The sequence below is a fragment of the Podarcis erhardii genome, assembly GCF_964252035.2.
Source record: "Podarcis erhardii genome assembly, chromosome: 7".
In the NCBI taxonomy this organism is placed as follows: Eukaryota; Metazoa; Chordata; class Lepidosauria; order Squamata; family Lacertidae; genus Podarcis; species Podarcis erhardii.
Window position 1 is genome coordinate 86,450,086 of NC_138511.1, and position 21,960 is coordinate 86,472,045.

Sequence of the window (21,960 nt, forward strand, 5' to 3'; positions counted from 1 at the left end):
GGACCCACCTAGTTTTTTTGGGGGGAAATAAAGGAAAAAAAATTTCCCTTTATTTCCCCCCCAAAAGCAGGTCGGGGAAACCGAACCAGGTCGAGGAACGGTGCTGCGCCTCCCTGCTGTCCCCCGAGCTTGTGGGGCTGGCCAATGTCTGCCTCAGGCGGCAGGCTGCTATCCGCAGCGTGGGGAGCCCTGCGGGGAACTCCTGCAGGGCTCCCCACGCTGCAGATGTCTGCCCGGCGCACGGGGTACTCTGCTTCAGGGTGCCCTGCGCACCGGGCGGCAGGCTGCTATCCACAGCGTGGGGAGCCCTGCGGAGAACTCCCGCAGGGCTGCCTAGGCTGCGGATGTGTTCCCGAAGCGCCGGCCGCTCTGCTTTCAGCGCGCCCAGCGTTCCAGGAAGCAGGCTACTATCCGCAGCCTAGACAGCCCTGTGGGAACTCCCGCAGGGCTGCCTAGGCTGCGGATGTCTTCCTGAAGCCTGGAGAGCGAGAGGGGTCGGTGCGCACCGACCCCTCTTGCTCTTCAAGCTTCAGCGAAAGCCTGCATTCACCCCATAGGACGCACCCAAATTTCCCCTTCATTTTTGGAGGGGGAAAAGTGCGTCCTATAGGGCGAAAAATACGGTAATCCAGGATGCATTGCAACTATCAGTGTGGACCTCCTTTCAGCCAGGTCCACCATTTCCCCATTAACACGCACTCACAAATGATATGGAGTGGTCCTGTATCTTCTTCTGGAGCGACTGAAGTTTCCCCATTGTCCTTGACAGAACCTGCACACCTTTCTCTTGAAACACTTTTGGTGTTTCCAGTGTTCCTGAATGCTTAGCTTCGGAGCATGCAGGGGCTAAGAAGGTCCCCTCAAGGATGCTGGAGGCTGAGACCCTGTCACTGAAATAGTAAGGCGTCTCCAACCACAACTACCACACCTGACTCTGGACCACTGCACCTGAGGAAGTAGCAGTTCCCCAGCCCTGGATAAGAGAGTCCAAGGATGCTCTTATAGCTACACTTTTGCCCGTACAATTAAACCCCTGTGTTGCAAACAAGCATCAGTAATATCCAAAGGCAACACGATGGCCAAGTACAACAATGTGATGTCAATATAAACTCTTTATATAATCTATACAAAACATAGAACAATATGAAATATATGAAATATGCACTCTCCGCAAAACCAAATGAATACTCTTGAAAACATAGAACCAAATAAATGTTAAGTCTTATAGGTCTCTGAGAGTCTTTGTGGGCTATGCAAGTCTCTGAAAGAAGCAATGGGTCAGATTCCTATCAGGTGAAAACAAGCCGTAAAGCTTGGTTTTATGATGTCCAACGCTGCCAAAGTGGTCCGCAAACAGACATAGTGAACAGTGATTTCAGATATATCCACTGTTTTGTTGAATTCTTCTTCAGCACAGCAGAAGGATACAGAAATGCTTCATAAACCCATCTATATGGTGGATGGAATTGTATAACAACAATTGCTATGGAGCAGTGGTCATAAAGTTATGTATGCTCCATAAGCAATTGTTGTTATACAATTCCATCCACCATATAGATGGGTTTATGAAGCATTTCTGTTGGACGGCATAAAACAAAGGCTTGTTTTCACCTGATAAGAATCTGACCCTGCATAGCCCACAAAGTTTTTCAGAGACCTATAAGACTTGCCGTATTTTTTGCTCTATAAGACTCACTTTTTCCCTCCTAAAAAGTAAGGGGAAATGTGTGTGCGTCTTATGGAGCAAATGCAGGCTGCGCAGCTATCCCAGAAGCCAGAACAGCAAGAGGGATTGCTGCTTTCACTGCACAGCGATCCCTCTTGCTGTTCTGGCTTCTGAGATTCAGATTCCCCCCCCCCCCTTGTTTTCCTCCTCCAAAAACTAGATGCGTCTTATGGCCTCGTGCGTCTTATAGAGCGAAAAATACGGTATGTTTATTTGGTTCTGTTTTCAAGAGAATCCATCAAGAGTATTCATTTGGTTTTGCGGAGAGTGCGCATTTCATATATTTCATATAGTTCTATGTTTTGTATAGATTATATAAAGAGTTTATATTGACATCGCATTGTTGTACTTGGCCATCGTGTTGCCTTTGGATTTTACAACACTTTTGCCCCTGGCAGCTGCACTTCAGGGTTCTTTTCGCCAACCAGCAGGCCGGCTCTGACCGCATCTGAAGTTCTCCCTATGCTGCTGTGGCTATTGCGTACACCCAAGCCAGGATCTTCAGGGTCGCTTTATAGCACAGCCCTTCTACGCTTCCACAAGAGCATCTTTTATTGCTCCCGGAAGAGTGAGGGGAGTCTGCTTTGCCAGATTCCTTGTGGTCCCTGCCATTGCTGTGCTGTGTACCAGGAAATACACAGACAAGACCAAAACTACAGTCCTTTGCAGGATCAAGAAAATGCCCTACAGATTCAGTAATCACAGAACTGTAGACCTGGAAGGGACCACAACCGTCACCTAGTCCGACAGTGCAGGAATCTTTTGCCCAACTTGGGACTCGAACCCAGAACCCAGGAGTCTCATGCTCTACCGACTGAGCCATCCCAGAGCCCACCCTAGTTCAGCATCCTTGCTCTTGCACCGGTCCCTGTGGGAAGTCCACAATCCAGTCTTGTTTTGCACCCTCCAGATGTTTTGGAAAGCGAGTCCCATGAGCCGGCATGCTCAGGGGTGACGGGAGGCTATATATAAACGTCTGCTGACGGGCTTGCCACAGGCATCTGGGTTAGGGCTGCCACATTCTCCGAACTGAACATCCGGGTTTCCCCGGACATTTTGCAGTTTCCGTGAAAATCCGCCCGGACGCCAAAATGCTGCCTGATTCCCAGACATATGGCAGCCTTAATCTGGGTAGCCACTGTGAGAACAGGATGCTATTATTTTACCTAATAAAAATTTTAAAAAACCCACCCAATAGCCCCCTCCCAACACACACAAAAAACACATTTTAAAAGGGCATAGGATGTAAATCAACCAAGGGCCTGGTTAAAAAGGAATTTTTCTGGCGCCTAAAGATGTACTTCCCTAGGGAGAGCATTCCAGAGACAGGGAGCCACTGCAGAGAAGGCCCCGCTCTCATGTTGCCAAACCTCGTATACACACCCTCTTTGATCTCTTGAACATGGACGCAACAATGGGGTTTCAGATTTCAACTTGAATTGGCATGTGACCGAGACTGAGGTTGCCACACATTCCAGCAGGGATCCTGCGCCTTTGCAGTTGGGCAGAAAGGCAACAGGATGCTGGACCTAATGAGCCATTGGCTTGGTCCTGCAGGACTCCTACACTCTTATGCATTAATGCAGTAAACCGCAGCTCCCTAAGCTTTCTCCCCGAAAGTGGCTCGCTTTCCCTCCTTCCTACCGGTCCTGGCAGGCACACCACACACCAGACACATTTGCACAACTGTTTCTCTCCTGCTGCTGAAAAAAATAACACCATTATCCATCCTCGGAGGAGGCTGCCTGCTGCACCTCTGTGCGAGTTGTGGCTCTGGCCTTGCCTCCTTCGAAGTGGCTTTGCTGGGGCCTCTGCAGCGGATCGCAGCTGTTGCAGCATGGACTGTCCACCTCTGGAGGAGGAGGAGGAGGCTGCCTGTTGTGTCTCTCCATCGTTTGCTGAGCCGGGGCTTTCTTCTTTCCCAGCAGGAAGTGCACATGGAACAGTGAGTCATGCAGAAGCAGGGGGCATTCTTCCTCTCGCACCCTCCGGGAGCCAAACCTCGTGTGTGCAAGAGTGATGTGTGCAGCCAGTTTTGAGTCACGGGAGACAAGTGAATCTTCCATGCTCTGAAGCCTGGGAAGTGGTGGACGGGGTACTCTCTGGGGACACTGCCAGGAGTGTACAGCATTGCAAGACTCACATACCCACCCCCTGGTGGAGGAAGAGGGAATTAAGCTTCATGATTAAAGCAGGGTCCTTTTTAAAAAATAAGCTCTCCCTCTCAAATAAGTCTTATTGGCTATTTGTTTTTTAACTAACCCCTGGCACTACTGAGCTAATCATCCCTACGCTTTCTCACTCCCCCTTCCCCTCTGATTAATCTGCTTCGACTGTTCGGATTGGAATCTTCCATCTGTCTCCCTCTCCTGCCAATGGCCTCTTTGGTTAGCGGTGGGGAGGCAGAGGTTTTCGGAAGCTGTCCGTACATGCGGTGTGATTTTTGTATGTTTTTGGGTGGGTGGGGCGTGATCCGTGTGGGGGTGTTGTGTTTGGATTTTCCTATGACCGGGGAGGGGGTTTGCTTTAAAGCACTGGCGTGGAGTCAACTCAATAAAGCGAAGTCCAAAAGAAGCAATCTGGAAGTCTGGGTCTCCTTGGTTTCAGATCTTGACATTCCCCAAGTGCCTCCAATCTGTATTATTATTATTATTATTATTATTATTATTATTATTATTATTATTCCGCCTATACCCAGGGGTCTCAGAACAGTTCACAGAATAAAATCAAGATATAAAACCATAAAATACCTAATAAAAAAAACACACACACAATAGCCCCCTCCCAACACAAAAAACACATTTTAAAAAGGCATAGGATGTAAATTGAATCAACCAAAGGCCTGGTTAAAAAGGAATGTTTTTTCCTGGTGCCTAAAGATGTCTAGTGAAGGCGCCAGGCGAACTTCCCTGGGGAGAGCATTCCGCAGACGGGAAGCCACTGCAGAGAAGGCCCCGCTCTCGTGTTGCCACCCTTGTATACACACCCTCTTTGATCTCTTGAACATGGACGCAACAATGGGGTTTCAGATTTCAACTGAATTGGGATGTGACCGAGACGGAGGCTGCCGCACATTCGAGCAGGGATCCTGCGCCTTTGCAGCTGGGCAGAAAGACAATCGACCTGCAAAGTTTTCCCCAAGGGAGATTGCGACACTTAACTTTGCCAGAGAATCTCCTTTACTCGGTTAAGTTATAGGACAAAGCTTGCCCACTGTCAGAAATAATCTCTAACCCTGGCTTTTTAACCATCTTTACTCTGTCTTTTGACACCCGAGAGGTATATTTTTAGGACCCATCTTATTTTTGCGACAGTAATTTCTTTTAAACTGTTTTAATGTTGCAGAACCCACCCCTGGCACCTTAGGGTGAAGACTTTGCTAATACTAGAAAGAAGCCCTTGATGCCTCATCCAGGAAACAATGAGGGGGGAACAGATGGTCCTCTAGATCAGTCTTCCCCAGACTTTGATATCCAGCTGTTTTTGGACTACAACTCCCATCATCCCTGACCACTGGTCCTGCTGGCTAGGGATGATGGGAGTTGTAGTCCAAAAACAGCTAGAGACCCAAGTTTGGGAAACAATGATCCTTTCTCAACCTGTGAGTCCCCAGATATTGTTGGACTACAACTCCTGTCATCCCTGAGCTCTGGCCTTGCTAGTTAGGGGTGATGGGAGTTGTAGTTCAACAACATCTGGGGACCCACAGGTTGAGAAAGGCTGATCTAGGTGTTGATGGTAGACAACTAGCCTTGCCTCAATGCCTGATGAGGGTGTGCTATGTACAATCATTCTATATTTTAAAAACAAAACAAATTCCTTCCAGTAGCACCTTAAAGACCAACTAAGTCAGTTCTAGGTATGAGCTATCGTGGGCATGCACACTTCTTCAGATACACTGAAACAGAAGTTTCCAGACCCTTCTATATAGTGAGAAGGTGGGGAGGGGTATTACTCAGAAGGGTGGTGGGAATGGGTGATTGGCAGATAGCTGTGATGAGCCTGTTGACGACTCTTAACGACTGCAATAGGTCTTACAGGAAAAAGCAAGGGGTGAAAAGGTGAAAAATGGCTTTGTCATGTATAATGAGATAAGAATCCAAGGTCTTTGTTCAGACCAGGTTTCTCCATGGTTTTAAGTTTCTAGATTTAAGTTTCTATATTCTATATTTTGTCTATGTTGGGCGAGGGGTTTTCGCATGCAACAAGTATCAGCTACTTCCATCCACGCAGAGCCCTTCTTCCTTAAAAGAGAGAGTGAGAGAGAATGAATAAAAAGCCACACAGAAATCCATAGCTTTTAATCTGATCAGGGCCAGAGAGACCTACATAATACAACAGACACATGGAAGGCAGAGAGACAGAACTCCGTCACAGACACAGATTAAAACAGATCACAGGAGAACCACATCGTAGCTACGAAACGAAAAACCCAGCCTCGTGGAAGCCAAGAACAATCAGTTCCTTCAGACAGGGTTTGCAAGTGGAAGAAATCAAAGTATGTACATAAGATGGGACTGGATTTCCTCCTTTCGCTGAAGACACATATGGTATTATATATATATATATGTATTTAAATAGCAGCTCCAATGAGAGGGCACATTGCTGAGCCACAGGGAAAGGGGATGCTGTGACTGCAAAAAAAATCAGCTTATCAGATGTGGGCAAAATCGACCCACCAGCTGCGGTGTGCCATGCTGCCACCTCCAGACACCGGCACCCTCTACAAAACCCCCACCTCACCCCCCACAACTTGCTCTCACTCAGTCCTTAAAGGTAAAGGTACCCCTGCCCGCACGGGCCAGTCTTGCCAGACTCTAGGGTTGTGCGCTCATCTCATTCTAGAGGCCGGGAGCCAGCGCTGTCCGCAGACACTTCTGGGTCACGTGGCCAGCGTGACAAGCTGCATCTGGCGAGCCAGCGCAGCACACGGAATGCCGTTTACCTTCCCGCTGGTAAGCGGTCCCTATTTATCAACTTGCACCCGGAGGTGCTTTCGAACTGCTAGGTTGGCAGGCGCTGGGACTGAACGACGGGTGCGCACCCCGCCGCGGGGATTCGAACCACCGACCATGCGATCGGCAAGTCCTAGGCGCTGAGGCTTTTACCCACAGCGCCACCCACGTCCCCACTCAGTCCTTACCCAGATCCAAAATCCAACCTCTTGGTACGATGCAAAGCCCAACCTCCTCCTAAACTGACACAGCCAGGACTACTTATAACTTCCTTTTTCACCTTGCAGCTGAGCTCCTCTGTCCGCCTCTCACTGCTTTCTGGGTGCAGAACGCCACATGCTGCCATTACCCCCGGCCCCATTGCCGCTAGCAGAGCAGATTGAGAAAGCAACCTGTGACATTCATTGAGAGCGATGCAACACTCTGCATATGTGGGCAGAGATATGGGGGGAGAGAGGGAAGGGGCCGAGCCCGCAAGTTGCTAAGACACCGCAGCAAAACGGAGCACTGCTGCAAAGAGGAAGTGGAACCTCAGACTTCCGCTAGAGCTAGCAAAACTAAGCCACAAATGAGACAAAGGCGGCGGGTAGAAAATGCCAGAGATGCTTTGCATCCCCTTTTTGACTTGAGAGCAGCTAGAAATCAAGAGGAAACCGTGGTCTTGGGGAGAAACTTCCAGGACCACCAGCCTCCTGATGGGCATTTCATCTGAAACATGCTTGGAGCAGCTGCCTGGAGAGCGTTGGACTACAACTCCCACCATTCTCACCCATTGCTGATGATGGGAGTTGGAGTCCAATCGCCTTTGGGAACCTCAGAAGAGCCGGGTGTGATTTCAGCAGCTGGCTGTACCAGAAGGCAGACCCTTTTGGCTGTCTGTGGGAAGGAAAGGGTCCCTTGCCCCATGCAGGGCTGCCACCCACCACCCACCAGGACACAGCTTCAGTTCTAAGGGAACAGGAGAAGTTTCCTCTCCTACAGAGAGAAATAGAAGACCCCCATTCGCCAGCTGAAAATCACAAACAAGGGGCTTTCACATGGGAGTCAGAACCAAAAGCTATGGCAGTATCAGTCTGGCCTTGCCTAATATGAGGCTGGCAACCTCATGGCCACTAGGCAACTAAAGGGAACTTCTTCTTCCCCACTCCTGAATGTGGCACTCAGCGGCTGGCAGTCAAAATGTGGCGGAAAAGGGCAAAAGGGGGCAGGGTGAGGTGGCGCAATAGCACAAACCAGGAGTACAGCGCGGGCAGAAGCAGTAAACCCAGAAAGAGGAAGGAATCCAGGGTCCCTGGGTCTTAGTGACCCAGTTCCTGGAAAGCACAATGGCCCGGGCAGCCTGCCCACATCTTCCCCACTTGCCCAGAGATGATTCAAGGCATTGGCTGGGCAGAGGGATGGAAAAGATTGCTGTCCGCAAGCTGCAGGCTTGGGAGGGAGGTTGAAGAGGTCAAATGTGGGCAGGGGGTAAGGGGGGCAAATGGGTAAGCTGGCACAGGGAGGCTTTTACAGGCTGCAGAAGATGGCTCAGGGCACAGTAGCAGTACATGTTTAGGATGAAAAGAAGGGTAAGCCTGGAAGTCGAGGCGACTGGCTAGTTTCTCAGTGGCAGGAGGGACAAAGGACATACAACCACTACCTGATTGGAGGAGCTCTCCTTCACGTACAGCAAAGGCACAGTCCTGGTCCATCTACTGGAGGGCGGGGGGGAAGGGAAGTTGCCACAATCTGCTCTTACTCTCACCCCCAACCCATTCCCAGCCTAAACGAGGCTCAATGTACTGGCAGAAGAGCCATAAAAGCGAGGTTTGAGCAAACGAGCACCAGGGGACCTGAAAAGAAATAAATTCACGAGGAAGCTGGGTTGCAGAGAGAAGGTATTTCCTGCAAAGGTTTCACGGTGGAGAGGGGTTTGTGTGTGTGTGTGTGTGTGTGTGTGTGTACATATATATGCACCTATCAATCTTGAGTGATCACTACTGTAAGATCTAGTGGGTTAAGCTGGAGGGTGGCTGAATCCTAACCCAGGCCAAAACCCTGCCAAAAATCCCCAAACAGAAGAAAAGAGGTGTTTTAAAATAGAACTCGAGGCAATGTAGAACATCCAGATTTTGGGTCTGGAACCAGAGACACACACCACTCAGCTCAGATGTGCGTTTGATGACACCAAGATGTGGTTTAGCTCCTTCCTATCTCTCAAGCTAGCAGGGACTGAGGTAGCGGGGAAGAATTCAAACCTACGGGATACTCGTTTCAGAGATGCCAAAGCAGCTATGATCAGATGCCCCCAATACAAACCTTTTTATTATTCTGGACATCAAACAAAAAAACAGAAGTCATCAGAACTTTGGGAAGAGACAGGAAAACAAACCAATAATGGAGCGTAAATTGGAATGGAGCTAAGGGAGCGCTGTCTTCGGCAGACGGCGCAGCTCCCTCCCCAGCCCCTATAAATAAGTCAGATCTAGCTCACAGTGAAGAATGCAGTTGCTACAGAAACTACAGCTGGCGGAGGCATGGTTAACGGAACACAGCCTGGGAGATGAAGTGGACCGCTTGCCTGGTCTTCTAATGCCCGCGGTTGATCACGATGTCATCATATTCCTCCTGGGAATAATAATAATAATAATAATAATAATAATAATAATAATAATAATAATAATAATAATAATATATTTATAACCTGTCCATCTGGCTGGGTTTCCCCAGCCACTCTGGGCGGCTTCCAACAAAATATTAAAATACAGTAATGCATCAAACATTAAAAGCTTCCCTAAACAGGGCTGCCTTCAGATGTCTTCTAAAAGTCTGTTAGTTGTTTTTCCCTTTGACATCTGATGGGAGGGTGTTCCACAGGGCGGGTGCCACTACCGAGAAGGCCCTCTGCCTGGTTCCCTGTAACTTGGCTTCTCGCAGGGAGGGAACCGCCAGAAGGCCCTCGGAGCTGAACCTCAGTGTCCCGGCAGAACGATGGGGATGGAGACGTTTCTTAAGGTATACTGGACCGAGACCGTTTAGGGCTTTAAAGGTCAGCACCAACACTTTGAATTGTGCTCGGAAACGTACTGGGAGCCAATGCAGATCTCTCAGAACCGGTGTTATATGGTCTCGGCGGCCACTCCTGGTCACCAGTCTAGCTGCCACATTCTGGATTAGTTGTAGTTTCCGGGTCACCTTCAAAGGTAGCCCCACATAGAGCGCATTGCAGTAGTCCAAGTGGGAGATAACCAGAGCATGCACCACTCTGGCAAGACAGTCTGCTGGCAGGTAGGGTCTCAGCCTGCATAGCAGATGGAGCTGGAAGACAGCTGCCCTGGACACAGAATTGACCTGCGCCTCCATGGCAGCTGTGAGTCCAGAATGACTCCCAGGCTGCGCACCTGGTCCTTCAGGGGCACAGTTACCCCATTCATGACCAGGGAGTCCTCCACACCTGCCCACCTCCTGTCCCCCCAAAACAGTACTTCTGTCTTGTCAGGATTCAACCTCAATCTGTTAGCCGCCATCCATCCTCCAACCGCCTCCAGACACTCACACAGGACCTTCACCGCCTTCACTGGTTCTGATTTAAAAGAGAGGTAGAGCTGGTTGTCATCTGCATACTGATGAACACCCAGCCCAAACCTCCTGATGATCTCTCCCAGCGGCTGCATGTAAATGTTGAAAAGCATGGGTGGGGGGAGAGGATAGAACCCTGAGGCACCCCACAAGTGAGAGCCCAGGGGTCTGAACACTCATCCCCCACCAAGCAAAACAGAGCAAAACAAAAAAAAGCACCATCCATTTTACTCTCACAGACTGGGGGGGGGCAAAGGTCACTATCACCGTTGATTTCATTGCCTGCCCTTCAACAGGGCAGGTTGCAGCAATTAAAATCCAGAATTTATGGAAATGACTGGCAGAATTCGAGACCAGGGAGAAGAGTTGGTGGAAGAAGATTGGAAGAAATTTAAAATTTATTTCCAGAAACATTGTAAAATTTTTGAATGTTGATGACGTTGAAATGAAATGAAGGGGTTCTAGTAATAAGGTAAAATAAGAACATGCAAGAATGGATTGATATTAGACAAAAATTTGAAGCTATAATAGGTGAGGAAAAATAATTAAGGATAAATTAAGAGGGTATGAATTTGCTGAACCAACTTTTAAATGGAATACAAAAAAGGGAGGTGTGAGGAAGTCAGGAAAATAAGTTAATGAACGGTGAGAAATTAAAAAGAGGGATTTTTATTTTTTATTTTTCTTTCTATGTTAAATTTAAATTTTTGTATTTTTGTGCTTTTGTATTTTTCTTGGGTTTTCTGTTTTATTGTCTTGCAACCTTTTTCTTGTTAAAAACTTAATAAAACATCATTTAAAAAAAATAATAAAAATAAAATAAAATCCAGAATTTATAGCAGAGTGCGGTCACAGAAATAGGGGTGGGTCCTGAAAACCCACAGCTCGAGGGTCAAAGGCCAGGATTTAAAGAGCATAGTCAGGTGCATCTCTGTGGAGAGGGAATTCCACAACTTAGGGGCTGCCACATAGAAGGCCCTCTCCCTGGTCGCCTTGCAATACAGGCAACTCCACATTTATGCGGGGGCTCTGTTCTGTGCAACCGTACGTTTAAGTGAAATCGTATATATTGGGAACACCGCTGAAAAAGCCTGCAAACACCACAAGTGCTCCCTCCAAACCTCCTTGCTGAAACTCCAACTCTCTACCGGCTTCCAAGGCTGGCACAAGGGCTCTTTGGATTACACTTGGGGTTTTTTAAAAATAATATTTATTACTTTTAAACCTTACAAAAAAGAAGAAAAAGAAAAGAAAAAAAAGAAGCAAAAGAAAGAAAAAACAATACAATACAATACAATATATAAACAATACACAACGCAACATTAACACATTAGACTAAACAAAACAGAGCAAAAACAATCTAAAAACATACATCCTACCATTTCAATGCCTTATCTTCCATTCCCTTGTTTCATCGACCTCCTCTCACCTCCCTTTTTGTATTCCACTTCTATTAATTGTTTCAGCAATTCCTTTCCATCTTTCTCTATTTTTTAATTCTTTGGATTACACTTGCAAAGGCTCGCAAGATTGCTAGACGCTGGTTTTGCACCGTTTTTGATGTTTTTGCACGCTTTTAGGGTCATTTTCACCCCTTTTGGTGCCAGAGTAGAAAGGTTATTGGCAGGTGTTTAAAGGCTGGCAAGGAAGGTGCCTGCTGAATCTCCCTTGACGGGGTGTTCACAGGACTGAGCCAAGGACTCAAAAGTTTGGGTACCTCCTCGCTGTCAAATGAGCCTCGTTAACAACCACCAATGCTCCTGTAGATGATCTCAGTGATCGAGCTGGAGTGGAAGGGTTCAAGTCATCCTGGAGATATTCTGGGCTCAGGGCTTGGTAAATTTTTACAAGACTACAGAATTTAGACTGGCAGTTCCCAAAGTGGGTGGTACTGCCCCCAGGGGGCACTGGGATTACCTACAGGGGGCACTAAGAGGCAAGGGGGTAGAGGGGGCGGGCACTGGAGGTGTAAATGACTACCAGAAATGGAAAAGCTGGTATCACTGGATCAACTCGATCAATTTTGTTAAAGGTAAAGGTAAAAGGACCCCTGACCATTAGGTCCAGTCGTGTCCGACTCTGGGGTTGCGGCACTCATCTCGCTTTATTGGCCAAGGGAGCCGGTGTACAGCTTCCAGGTCATGTGGCCAGCATGACTAAGCCGCTTCTGGCGAACCAGAACAGCGCAGGGAAACGCCATTTACCTTCCCGCTGGAGTGGTACCTATTTATCTACTTGCACTTTCACGTGCTTTTGAACTGCTAGGATGGCAGGAGCTGGGACCGAGCAACGGGAGCTCACCCCGTCACGGGGATTCGAACCGCCGACCTTCTGATCGGCAAGTCCTAGGCTCTGTGGTTTAACCCACAGCGCCACCCGCGTCCCAATTTTGTTAAGTTACATTAAATAGTTTTACTTGGATTTTGCAAAAAAATATGCAATTGTTACTGCTTGGAATTTTATTGTGTTATTATCTCGCTTAGTGAGCTGTACAAACCGCTATTCTGAATAATGCTTTTTTCATGGTCGGGGCAACTGGGGATGAGTTTACGGAACCAAGGGGGCAGTGGGTCAAAAAAAGTTGGTAAACCACTGGTTTAGACGATGGACCCCTTCATATTTACAGGCCACAATAACTGTGGCTTTAAAGAAGAATGGGAACCTTTTACAAATGACAAAAAAAAAGAAAAAAGATTTGGACTCCTTGGCAGGTTTTGAATAAACATACCCAAATTTATTATTGTTAACATAACAGACAGGCAATTTAAGGATCCTTACGATTCTATAATATGCAGAGAATAATATGTGTTGAAAAACCGGAGAGAGGAGCTGAGGGTAGTCTGGGGGTTGGGGGGTTCTTGGGGGAGGGGGGGAAATGAAGATGATATGTTTTTGATAATTTATGATGTTGAAACTCTTAATAAAAACTATTTTTATAAAATATATTGGCGGGGGAGGAAATGCGAAGCCCCTGTAGCCCCAGATCTCATAGCTTGGGGGGGGGAGTCCTAACAGGGGCCCAAACTCACCTCGCTGTTGCTGTCCAAACTCTCCTCCGAGTCCCAGTCTGGCTCCTCTGAGCCAAACTCCCGCAAGAGCTGGGGGATCTTTTGGTCGGGCCGGTGCATGGCGCTGTACATAGGGGTGTAGCCAACATACATGCGGGCCTCCGGGTCCGCTCCAGCCCGCAGAAGGTACTCGACCACCTCCGGGTTTTGAGACTCTACTGCCAGGTGAAGAGGGCTCCGCCCACAGCTCAGCTCCTGCCGGAGAGACGGGAGAAGGTGAAGCGGCTCATGCTGGGAGCTCCGGGGTGGGCAGGTACGTCGGGAGCCATGGACCTGCCCCAGCTGAGCCACTAACTGGTTTTGACCTTTAAAGCCCTTCACGGCCTAGAACCCTCGTACCTACGGGACTGCCCCACGGAGAGCCTCAAGGTCCATAAATAGCAACACCCTAGTGGTCCCGGGCCCTAAGGAAGTCAGATTAGCTTCAACCAGAGCCAGTGCCTTTTCAACACTGGCCCCGGCCTGGTGGAACGCTCTGCCTCATGAGACCAGGGCCCTGCAGGATCTGATTTCTTTCTGCAGGGCCTGTAAGACAGAGTTGTTCTGCCTGGCCTTTGGCTTGGAGCCAATTTGATTCCCTCCCCCTATTTCTTTTTTTCTTTTTCCTTTCTCCTCCTGGGATGAGGCTGCCTTTTAATGTTTTAATGTTTCAATATTCTAATGCTGTATTTTAATCTTGTTTTTAAGTTGTATTCATTCAACTTGTTTTTATTATTGCTTGTTAGCCGCCCTGAGCCTGGCCTTGGGCTGGGGAGGGCGGGGTATAAATAAAAATTATTATTATTATTAACTAGTCCAGCCTTTGCTGGGGCTGCTGGGAGTTGTAGTCGGAGGCAGCTGGGAGGCACCAGGCGGGCCAAAGGGGCACTGGAGTGTCACTGACCCGTTCTTGAAAGGAAGGGCAGAGTCACAAAGGGGAAGAGGCGGTGCTAAAGGGGCGAAGCTCACGCAGACAAAAATCAGAAGTAAGGACACTGGTGTCTGATCAGACCTAGTCCAGCATCCTGGCCTCACAGGGGCCAACCAGAGGCCTGTGGGAAACCCATAAGCAGCATTTGAGCACAAGAGCCAGAATAGGTATAACAGCCACTGGTAACCCTCTCCTCCATGAATTTATCTAATCTTCTGAAGCCTCTTTTTAAAGTGTTTCTTCTTATCCCACTGCTGCTAGTTCACAAGGTCAATTAATTCAACACACTTCTTAAAGGTGCTGGTGGGGGAAGGATGACTTTGTGTTGTTACCCAGTGTAGTGACCCGGTGGGATTGCCATGAGGAATTACAGTGGTGCCTTGCAAGACGAAATTAATTCGTTCGGCAAGTTTTTTCCTCTTGCGAGTTTTTCGTCTTGCGAAGCACGGTTTCCCATAGGAATGCATTGAAAATCAATTAATGCGTTCCTATGGAGACCGCTTGCCAGGCTGGCGGTGCGGAGAAGGGCTTTTCTCCCCACCGCAAGCCTTCAGGACAGGTACGGGAACAGAGGGGAAGGTGCGCAGCGCTTCTCCTCTGTTCCCGGGGCTTGCGGTGGGAGGAGGGTTTTTCCTCCCCACGCCAACATTCAGAACAGCATTCTGAAAGTTGGCGGTGGGAAGGAAAACCCTCCTCCCACTGCAAGGCTTCAGGACAGCCATCTGAAGGCTGGCGCGGGGAGAAGGTCTCTCCGCCCCACCGCCAGCCTTCGGAGCAGCCTTCCGAAGGCTGGCGGCGGGAGGAGGTCTCTCCGCCCCACTGCAAGCCTTCGGAGGAGGTCCGAGGACAGTGGGGAAGACGCGCTGCGCTTCCCCGCTGTCCCGGAGATTTCCCTATGGGCTTTTGTCTTGCGAAGGAAGCCCATAGGGAAATTCGTTTTGCAAAGCACCTCCAAAATGGAAAACCCTTTCGTCTAGCGGGTTTTCCGTCTTGCGAGGCGTGCGTCTTGCGGGGCACCACTGTATAGCAGAGTTAGCCACCTGTGTCAGCAATGAAAGCATTGCGTTGACTGGGTTTAAACTATTTTGATATGACTCTTGATCAATCCACACCTCTGCATCCCTGTTCCATTTTTCTTTCTTCACAAGTCACGTACACACTTCGACAGGCAGGCTCCTGGGTCTTCAAAGACAGTGGGCAGTTTCTTTGCTGTAGCTTTTCTGATATGTTAATCTTAGGATGTTAATCTTAGGGCCAGGAAACAGGTTTCACATAAAGGTGATAATGATCGCTGTCCTCCTGGCCAGCCTTCTTATCATGTGTATTGATTGTTTATGACCTCCAGGGTTGCTGGATGCACTCCTTTGTAGTTCTCAATTTATTCACCCCAAAAGTATGCATGCTTAACTAGTGTTTGTAGTTTAACTTTGTCCCCACGTGGGGTTTGTTGAAATGCTCAGAAGAAATCTGATTGGTTCTTACGAACACTCTGTAAAAAACTCTTTTGTGAATAAAACGACCTGGGCCAGAGGGTGGAGACAGATTATTATACGCACCCTTCCCAGAGTCTTGCTGGTTCAAGCCTCTGTGTGTATTCTTATTAATCAGAGTTCAATCCTTCCTTTACTTTGGGAACACCTCACACAGAGGGTTCCTTTTCAAGTGTACAGGAAAACAGTGTGCATACCTCCTGCAGGATAATCACCTATGTGTGTCTACTTCACCACCGCCTCTGAAACTAACCGGTTTGTTGAGATCAGCTCCCCCGGAGATTAAGAGACTGACCACGTCTAAGTCTTTCCGCAAGACGGCAACATGCAGGGGCGTGTAACCTACGGAAAGAGAGATGGGACACAGTTCTGCGGCAGCCCGGGCACTGAGGTGGAGAAACTACCTTGTGTAATACGGATTTATAATCACCACCACCACCACAAAATGGCATGTGGAAATCCCAAATTAAGAAATGATATGGATCAAATACATTTGCATTCCTCCAAACTTAGTTGTTCCTGCTGCAAAATTCAGAGTTTGGTTCCCAAGCTAAGGGCAGAACTGAGGTAGGCGCTGCAGTAAGAGGAAGGAACAGCACAATCTTGAAAAGAACAAAAGATGGGGGGAAAGCGGGTGGGTGGAGATGGAAAACAGGAAAAGTGTATAAAGCATAAGAATGCGAATTTCACAAATCCTCAACCACAAGTGGTGGAAACGAATGCATTCCTCTTTAACTGCCCGCCAACTTCCAAGTCTGATATTTTAAATAGCGTGTTTTTCACTCTATAAGATGCACCAGGCCACAAGATGCACCTAGTTTTTGGAGGAGGAAAACAAGAAAAAAAAATATTCTGAATTTCAGAAGCCAGAACAGCAAGAGGGATCGCTGCACAGTGAAAGCAGCAATCCCTCTTGCTCTTTCTGGCTTCTGTGATAGCTGCGCAGCCTGCATTTGCTCCATAAGACGCACACACATTTCCCCTTACTTTTTAGAAGGGAAAAAGTGAGTCTTATAGAGCAAAAAATACGGTATTTAAAGTTTGGAAGATCCATGCTGATCCATCTCATTCTCCCACCCACGATACTCACAAGGACTGGAAACTTTTGGCATTTTAAACCTGCTCTTCGCTAGACCCTACTGTCTCCATATTATGGAGGACTTCAACGAGACCAAGCAACTATCTCCCCCCGAGGACCCAGGAGAGGTACCATCAAAATTGGTGCAGTCCAGTTGGGCCCGAAAGCCGCTCCCTTCGCAGGGCCTTTGCGCAGCATGCGGTGCCAAGAGGATCTGCGCGCAGTCCCGCTGCCCTTCTCGGCACGCCAAGTGCAAAGCGGTGTGGCCGCCCTTTTCCTGCACGCACAGACCGGCTCCCGCCGCCACAAGCTTGCCCACAAAATCGGCAGCCCCCAGGATGACCGCGATGTGAAGTGCTGTCTGGGGAAGAGAAAACGAGAAAGGGCCTGAGTTCGAGAAGAGCCGCTTGCATGCCCCTCGCTCCTGGGATGACAAAGCAGAGGTGGGGAATTTGTGGCTTTCCAGATGTCATCATCTTAAGCATTTTCAGGAACTATACAATGGGTTGGTTTTAACCTTGACGGTCTTATACAAACTGTGGGAAGAGGAACTGGAGGGACCCCTTGCGCCGCTATGAACCTGTGCATGCACCAGAGGCCCTTCCTCATCATCAGTGAAAAGGCAATAAGCTCAGGTAGAGCACCTGCCTGGCAAACAGGCAGTTCCAGGTTTAATCTCCAGGTAGGGTTGGGAGAGAATCTTGCCTGAAATCCTGGTGAGTTGCTGCCAGCCAGTATAGTATAATAATGATGATGATGATAACAATAATTTATTATTTGTACCCAGCCCATCTGGCTGGGTTTCCCCAGCCACTCTGGGTGGCTTCCAACAAAGATTAAAAATACATTAAAATGCCACACATTAAAAACTTCCCTGAACAAGACTGCCTTCAGATGTCTTCTAAAAGTCAGATAGTTGTTTATTTCCTTGACATCTGATGGGAGGGCGTTCCACAGGGCGGGTCCCACTACTGAGAAGGCCCTCTGCCTGGTTCCCTGTAACTTGGTTTCTCACAGTTAAGGATCTCAGTATCCGGGCTGAATGATGGGGGTGGAGACGCTCCTTCAGTTATACTGGGCCTTTGAGGCCGTTTAGGGCTTTAAAGGTCAGCACCAACACTTTGAATTGTGCTCGGAAACGTACTGGGAGCCAATGTTGGTCTTTCAAGACCGGTGTTATATGGTCTCGGCGGCTGTCAACAGTCTAGCTGTCGCATTCTGGATTAGTTGTAATAATAATAATAATAATAATAATAATAATAATAATAATAATTTACATTTATATACCAAGGATCTCAAGGTGGTGTACATTATTCTCCTACCTGTTTCATCCTCACAAGAACCCTGTGAGGTAAGCGAGTCTAAGAGATGGTGACTGGCCCTAGGTCACCCAATGAGCTTCTTGGCTAAGTGGGAATCCTCCCAAGATCATAGTCCAGCACTCTAACCATTACACCACACTGACAATACTGAGCTAGGCAAACTCAGCCCTCCAGATGTTTTGGGACTACAACTCCCATCATCCCAGACCACTGGTCCTGTTAGCTAGGGATGATGGGAGTTGTAGTTCTAGATGGACCAAAGATCTGAGTTAGTTCTTACGTTCCTAAGCATTTCTCCTTTCTCCTTTTAAGGGTGAAACAAATGCTACCCAGAGAGAAACCTGGGAGAGGTGGTTCTGCTGCTTTTGTCTTGTTACGTTTGAGGTTGCTGGTGAAGACTTTGATTTCATTTGCTGTTTTACTGCTCCTCTGTGCTTTAAGACTTATTTTTTAAAAATGCCTTCCTTTGCTTTTTTTTTTTTTGCGATTTCCAACCTTGTTTTCAATGAACGCCGCCTTGGAATTTTCTAACTTAAAAGTTCCAAAGCAGATTTTGAAGTCTGGTGACTGGGGGCGGCCGCCGAGACCACATAACACCGGTCTTGAAAGACCTACATTGGCTCCCAGTACGTTTCTGAGCACAATTCCAAGTGTTGGTGCTGACCTTTAAAGCCCTAAATGGCCTCAAAGGCCCAGTATACCTGAAGGAGCATCTCCACCCCCATCATTCTGCCCGGACGCTGAGGTCCAGCGCCGAGGGCCTTCTGGCGGTTCCCTCATTGCGAGAAGCCAAGCTACAGGGAACCAGGCACAGGGCCTTCTCGGTAGTGGCGCCCGCCCTGTGGAACGCCCTTCCAGCAGATGTCAAAGCCATAAACAACTACCTGACATTCAGAAGACATCTTAAGGCAGCCCTGTTCAGGGAAGTTTTTAACGTGTGATATTTTATTGTATTTTTGGTTTTTATGGAAGCCGCCCAGAGTGGCTGGGGAGGCCCAGCCAGATGGGCGGGGTATAAATAATAAATTATTATTATTATTATTATTATTATTATTACGCAGACTGCTGTTCTCTACAGCGAGGGCTCGTGGCTCCTCCCGATGCGCGTTACGAATGTCGGGAAACTGAGTCTCACAACGGAGCAGAGCAAAAGTGTGTCTCAATCCAACCTGTCCAAGGTCGTTCTGAATATCCAGGTAATCCGTCCCTTGGGTGTACTGCAGGATGGAATCCAGAAAGGCCTCGTGCTCGTGGATGACGGCCAAGTGGAGAGCTCTGGGAACAACAGGAAATAACAGAGGCTGCTGAGAGGGGCAAAAGTCTCTTATCGCTGGGGGGGGGGGGCATTTTCCAACACAGACGGGGAATACAAAACAAGGAGACCTCAGGCGGCTGCAGCCTTCCATCATTTTGTGGCTGTCCAGAGTTTTTTAAAAGAGGACCGTATTAGAACAAACTGTTCTCCAACTTACAAGATGTTTAGAAACTTAAAAAATAAATAAATTGCGGCTGTACCTTAAATGTTGTTGCTTGAATTAAGGCCAAATGTGTGCATAGGATTAGTATCTGAGTTCTCACTTGTGTTATTTTAGAAATTGCCTATTTAGAGTACCGCCAACAGAACAGTCAGTGCTCATAAAAGGGCACTTTGCAGGGTTCCCCTCCCCCCGGCAAAAAAAAAAAAAAAAAAAAAAACCACAAAAAAAAACACCCCAGAAGAGGACATAGTGGTTACTGGCTTGCATGGGATCTGATCAGGCCTACTCGAGTCTTTGTTCTAATTTTGAGATTTAAATAAGCCCACAAAAAGTAGTAGTCAACTAATTAGTTTACTATCCAGCTCTGAGTCAGCTGATTAGTTTACTATCCAGTTCTGAGTCACCTGCTTTCATGCTGGCTACAGAAGGAAAAAAGCCCCCTCCTCTGTGACCAGCATGCAAAATGAAATACCAGCCACTTAGCAGCCTGGTAAAAAACAAAACACTCCTCTCTTTTTCCAAACTGTGGGGAGGAGGCAGAGCTTATTACAAAGTAAGCATGGAAACCCAGCAAACAGAGACAGAATGGAGAGAGAGACCATTCCGCCACCAGCCCATCCATTCACCTGCACAGAATTCCTGGGCACCTGATTAGGCGTACCAGGTGTGTTTTTATATAAAAAAACTGTTCTAGCACAGAGCTTATGTTTCAAGATGCACTGACATCTCTGTGCAAATGCAAAAGCAGCAAGAAATGATCTGGTGAAGGAATCGATCACAGCAGATAGTTCCCGTCAGCGGAGCAAAAAAGAGCAGGCCGGAAGGCAGCTCCTGAACTGCAACAGCTGGAAGAAGCCTCATCAGCCACCGGTGCCTGTAGTGGTGGTTGGAATCGGCGGCCACTACAGGCACAGGGAGGCTCCTGAGCCCAAAAAGACCAAATCCTCATTTACGAGCAGGCAGATCGAAACCAGCATGCCCAGGCTCAGCAGAGTTTGGTGCTCAGGTACAGCCACCGTGGACCCAAGGCAGACAGGGAAACCCCCTATTATGAGAAAGCCTTCTGGGGCCGGTTTCCTTCCAACACAGTACAGTGGTACCTCGGGTTAAGTACTTAATTTGTTCCGGAGATCCGTTCTTAACCTGAAACTGTTTTTAACCTGAAGCACCACTTTAGCTAATGGGGCCTCCCGCTGCTGCGCCACCAGAGCGTGATTTCTGTTCTCATCCTGAAGCAAATTTCTCAACCCAAGGTAATATTTCTGGGTTAGAGGAGTCTGTAACCTGAAGCGTATGTAACCCGAGATACCACCGTACCTATATCTATCTCCAGTGGTACCTCGGGTTAAGAACTTAAATTCGTTCTGGAAGTCTGTTCTTAACCTGAAACTGTTCTTAACCTGAAGCACCACTTTAGCTCATGGGGTCTCCCGCTGCTGCTGCGCCGCCACTGCACGATTTCTGTTCTCATCCTGAAGCAAAGTTCTTAACCCGAGGCACTATTTCTGGGTTAGCGGAGTCTGTAACCCGAAGCGTCTGTAACCCGAGGTACCACCGTACGTACGTGTCCCCGTCCTCGGTGACGAAGCCCAGCACGTGGTGCAGCCAGGCCTCAGGGGCCACCACCGCCGAGGCCCCATTCTCGAGGCGCACAGCCCCCACGCCGTCCACGATGGCGCCCACGTCCTCGTCCCCTCTCAGGGAGTCCCCCAGGGCAGAGTCCAGCCGCTCCAGGTCATCCTCCTCTTCCTCCAAGAGCGCCTTCTGAGGGCCGGTGGGGCCCGAGGGGCCGGGGTCAGGGGTCAGGGCCCGGCGCCCAGGCCCCTCCTCGCCCTCGCCAGAGCCCACCAGGCCCTCTTCTCCCTGGATCTGGCCCAGCTGGGCCTCGCTGAGGGAGCCCAGGCCGCTGTCGCACCAGTCGTCGCCTTCCACCCGCTTGGGCTCCCGCGGGCCGCCCTGAGCAGCAGCTTCGGAGGCCATGGCGGGGGAGAGAGCCTACAGGAAAGGCCTGCAGGGCCGCAGGGCCATCGGGAGAGTCCGGGCAGAGCAACCCGCTGCCCCGCCGTCGCTCCTGCCTCACAAGGGGGGGATTTCAGCGGACAGGGGAATCCCCAGACTGGCGTCTGGTCGGCGCAGTTGCACAGAGGCATGCCGGGAGCCGTAGTTCTTTCCCCTTTCCCGCGGAGCATGCCGGGAGCTGTAGTCAGCATCCGGGTCACTCGTCCCACTTCAAAGAGCCATGTTGGCTCTCTCGCAAGGCACGTCGGGAGCGGTAGTTCCCATGGGCAGCTTCTCTTTCTTCCCTTTGTTTTCAACCCCCTATTCTTCACCCAAGGACGCTATTCGAGGCGGCTGTTTGAAGAGGCAAAAAAGCA

At 48.8% G+C, this 21,960-nt stretch overlaps 1 protein-coding gene across 1 annotated transcript; it reads right to left on the reverse strand.

Annotated features, from left to right (window-relative positions):
* Positions 1 to 6,012: 6,012 nt before the first annotated feature.
* On the reverse strand, positions 6,013 to 21,926 carry NFKBIB (NFKB inhibitor beta). Its single transcript, XM_081869347.1, has 7 exons — positions 21,150 to 21,926; positions 19,277 to 19,382; positions 16,918 to 17,146; positions 15,961 to 16,049; positions 13,269 to 13,502; positions 6,847 to 9,288; positions 6,013 to 6,478 (listed from the first exon to the last, which is right to left on the reverse strand). The coding sequence occupies exons 1-6, from the start codon at positions 21,563 to 21,565 to the stop codon at positions 9,250 to 9,252; spliced, it is 1,113 nt and encodes a 370-aa protein (XP_081725473.1). The 5' UTR covers positions 21,566 to 21,926; the 3' UTR covers positions 6,013 to 6,478; positions 6,847 to 9,249.
* Positions 21,927 to 21,960: the final 34 nt, after the last annotated feature.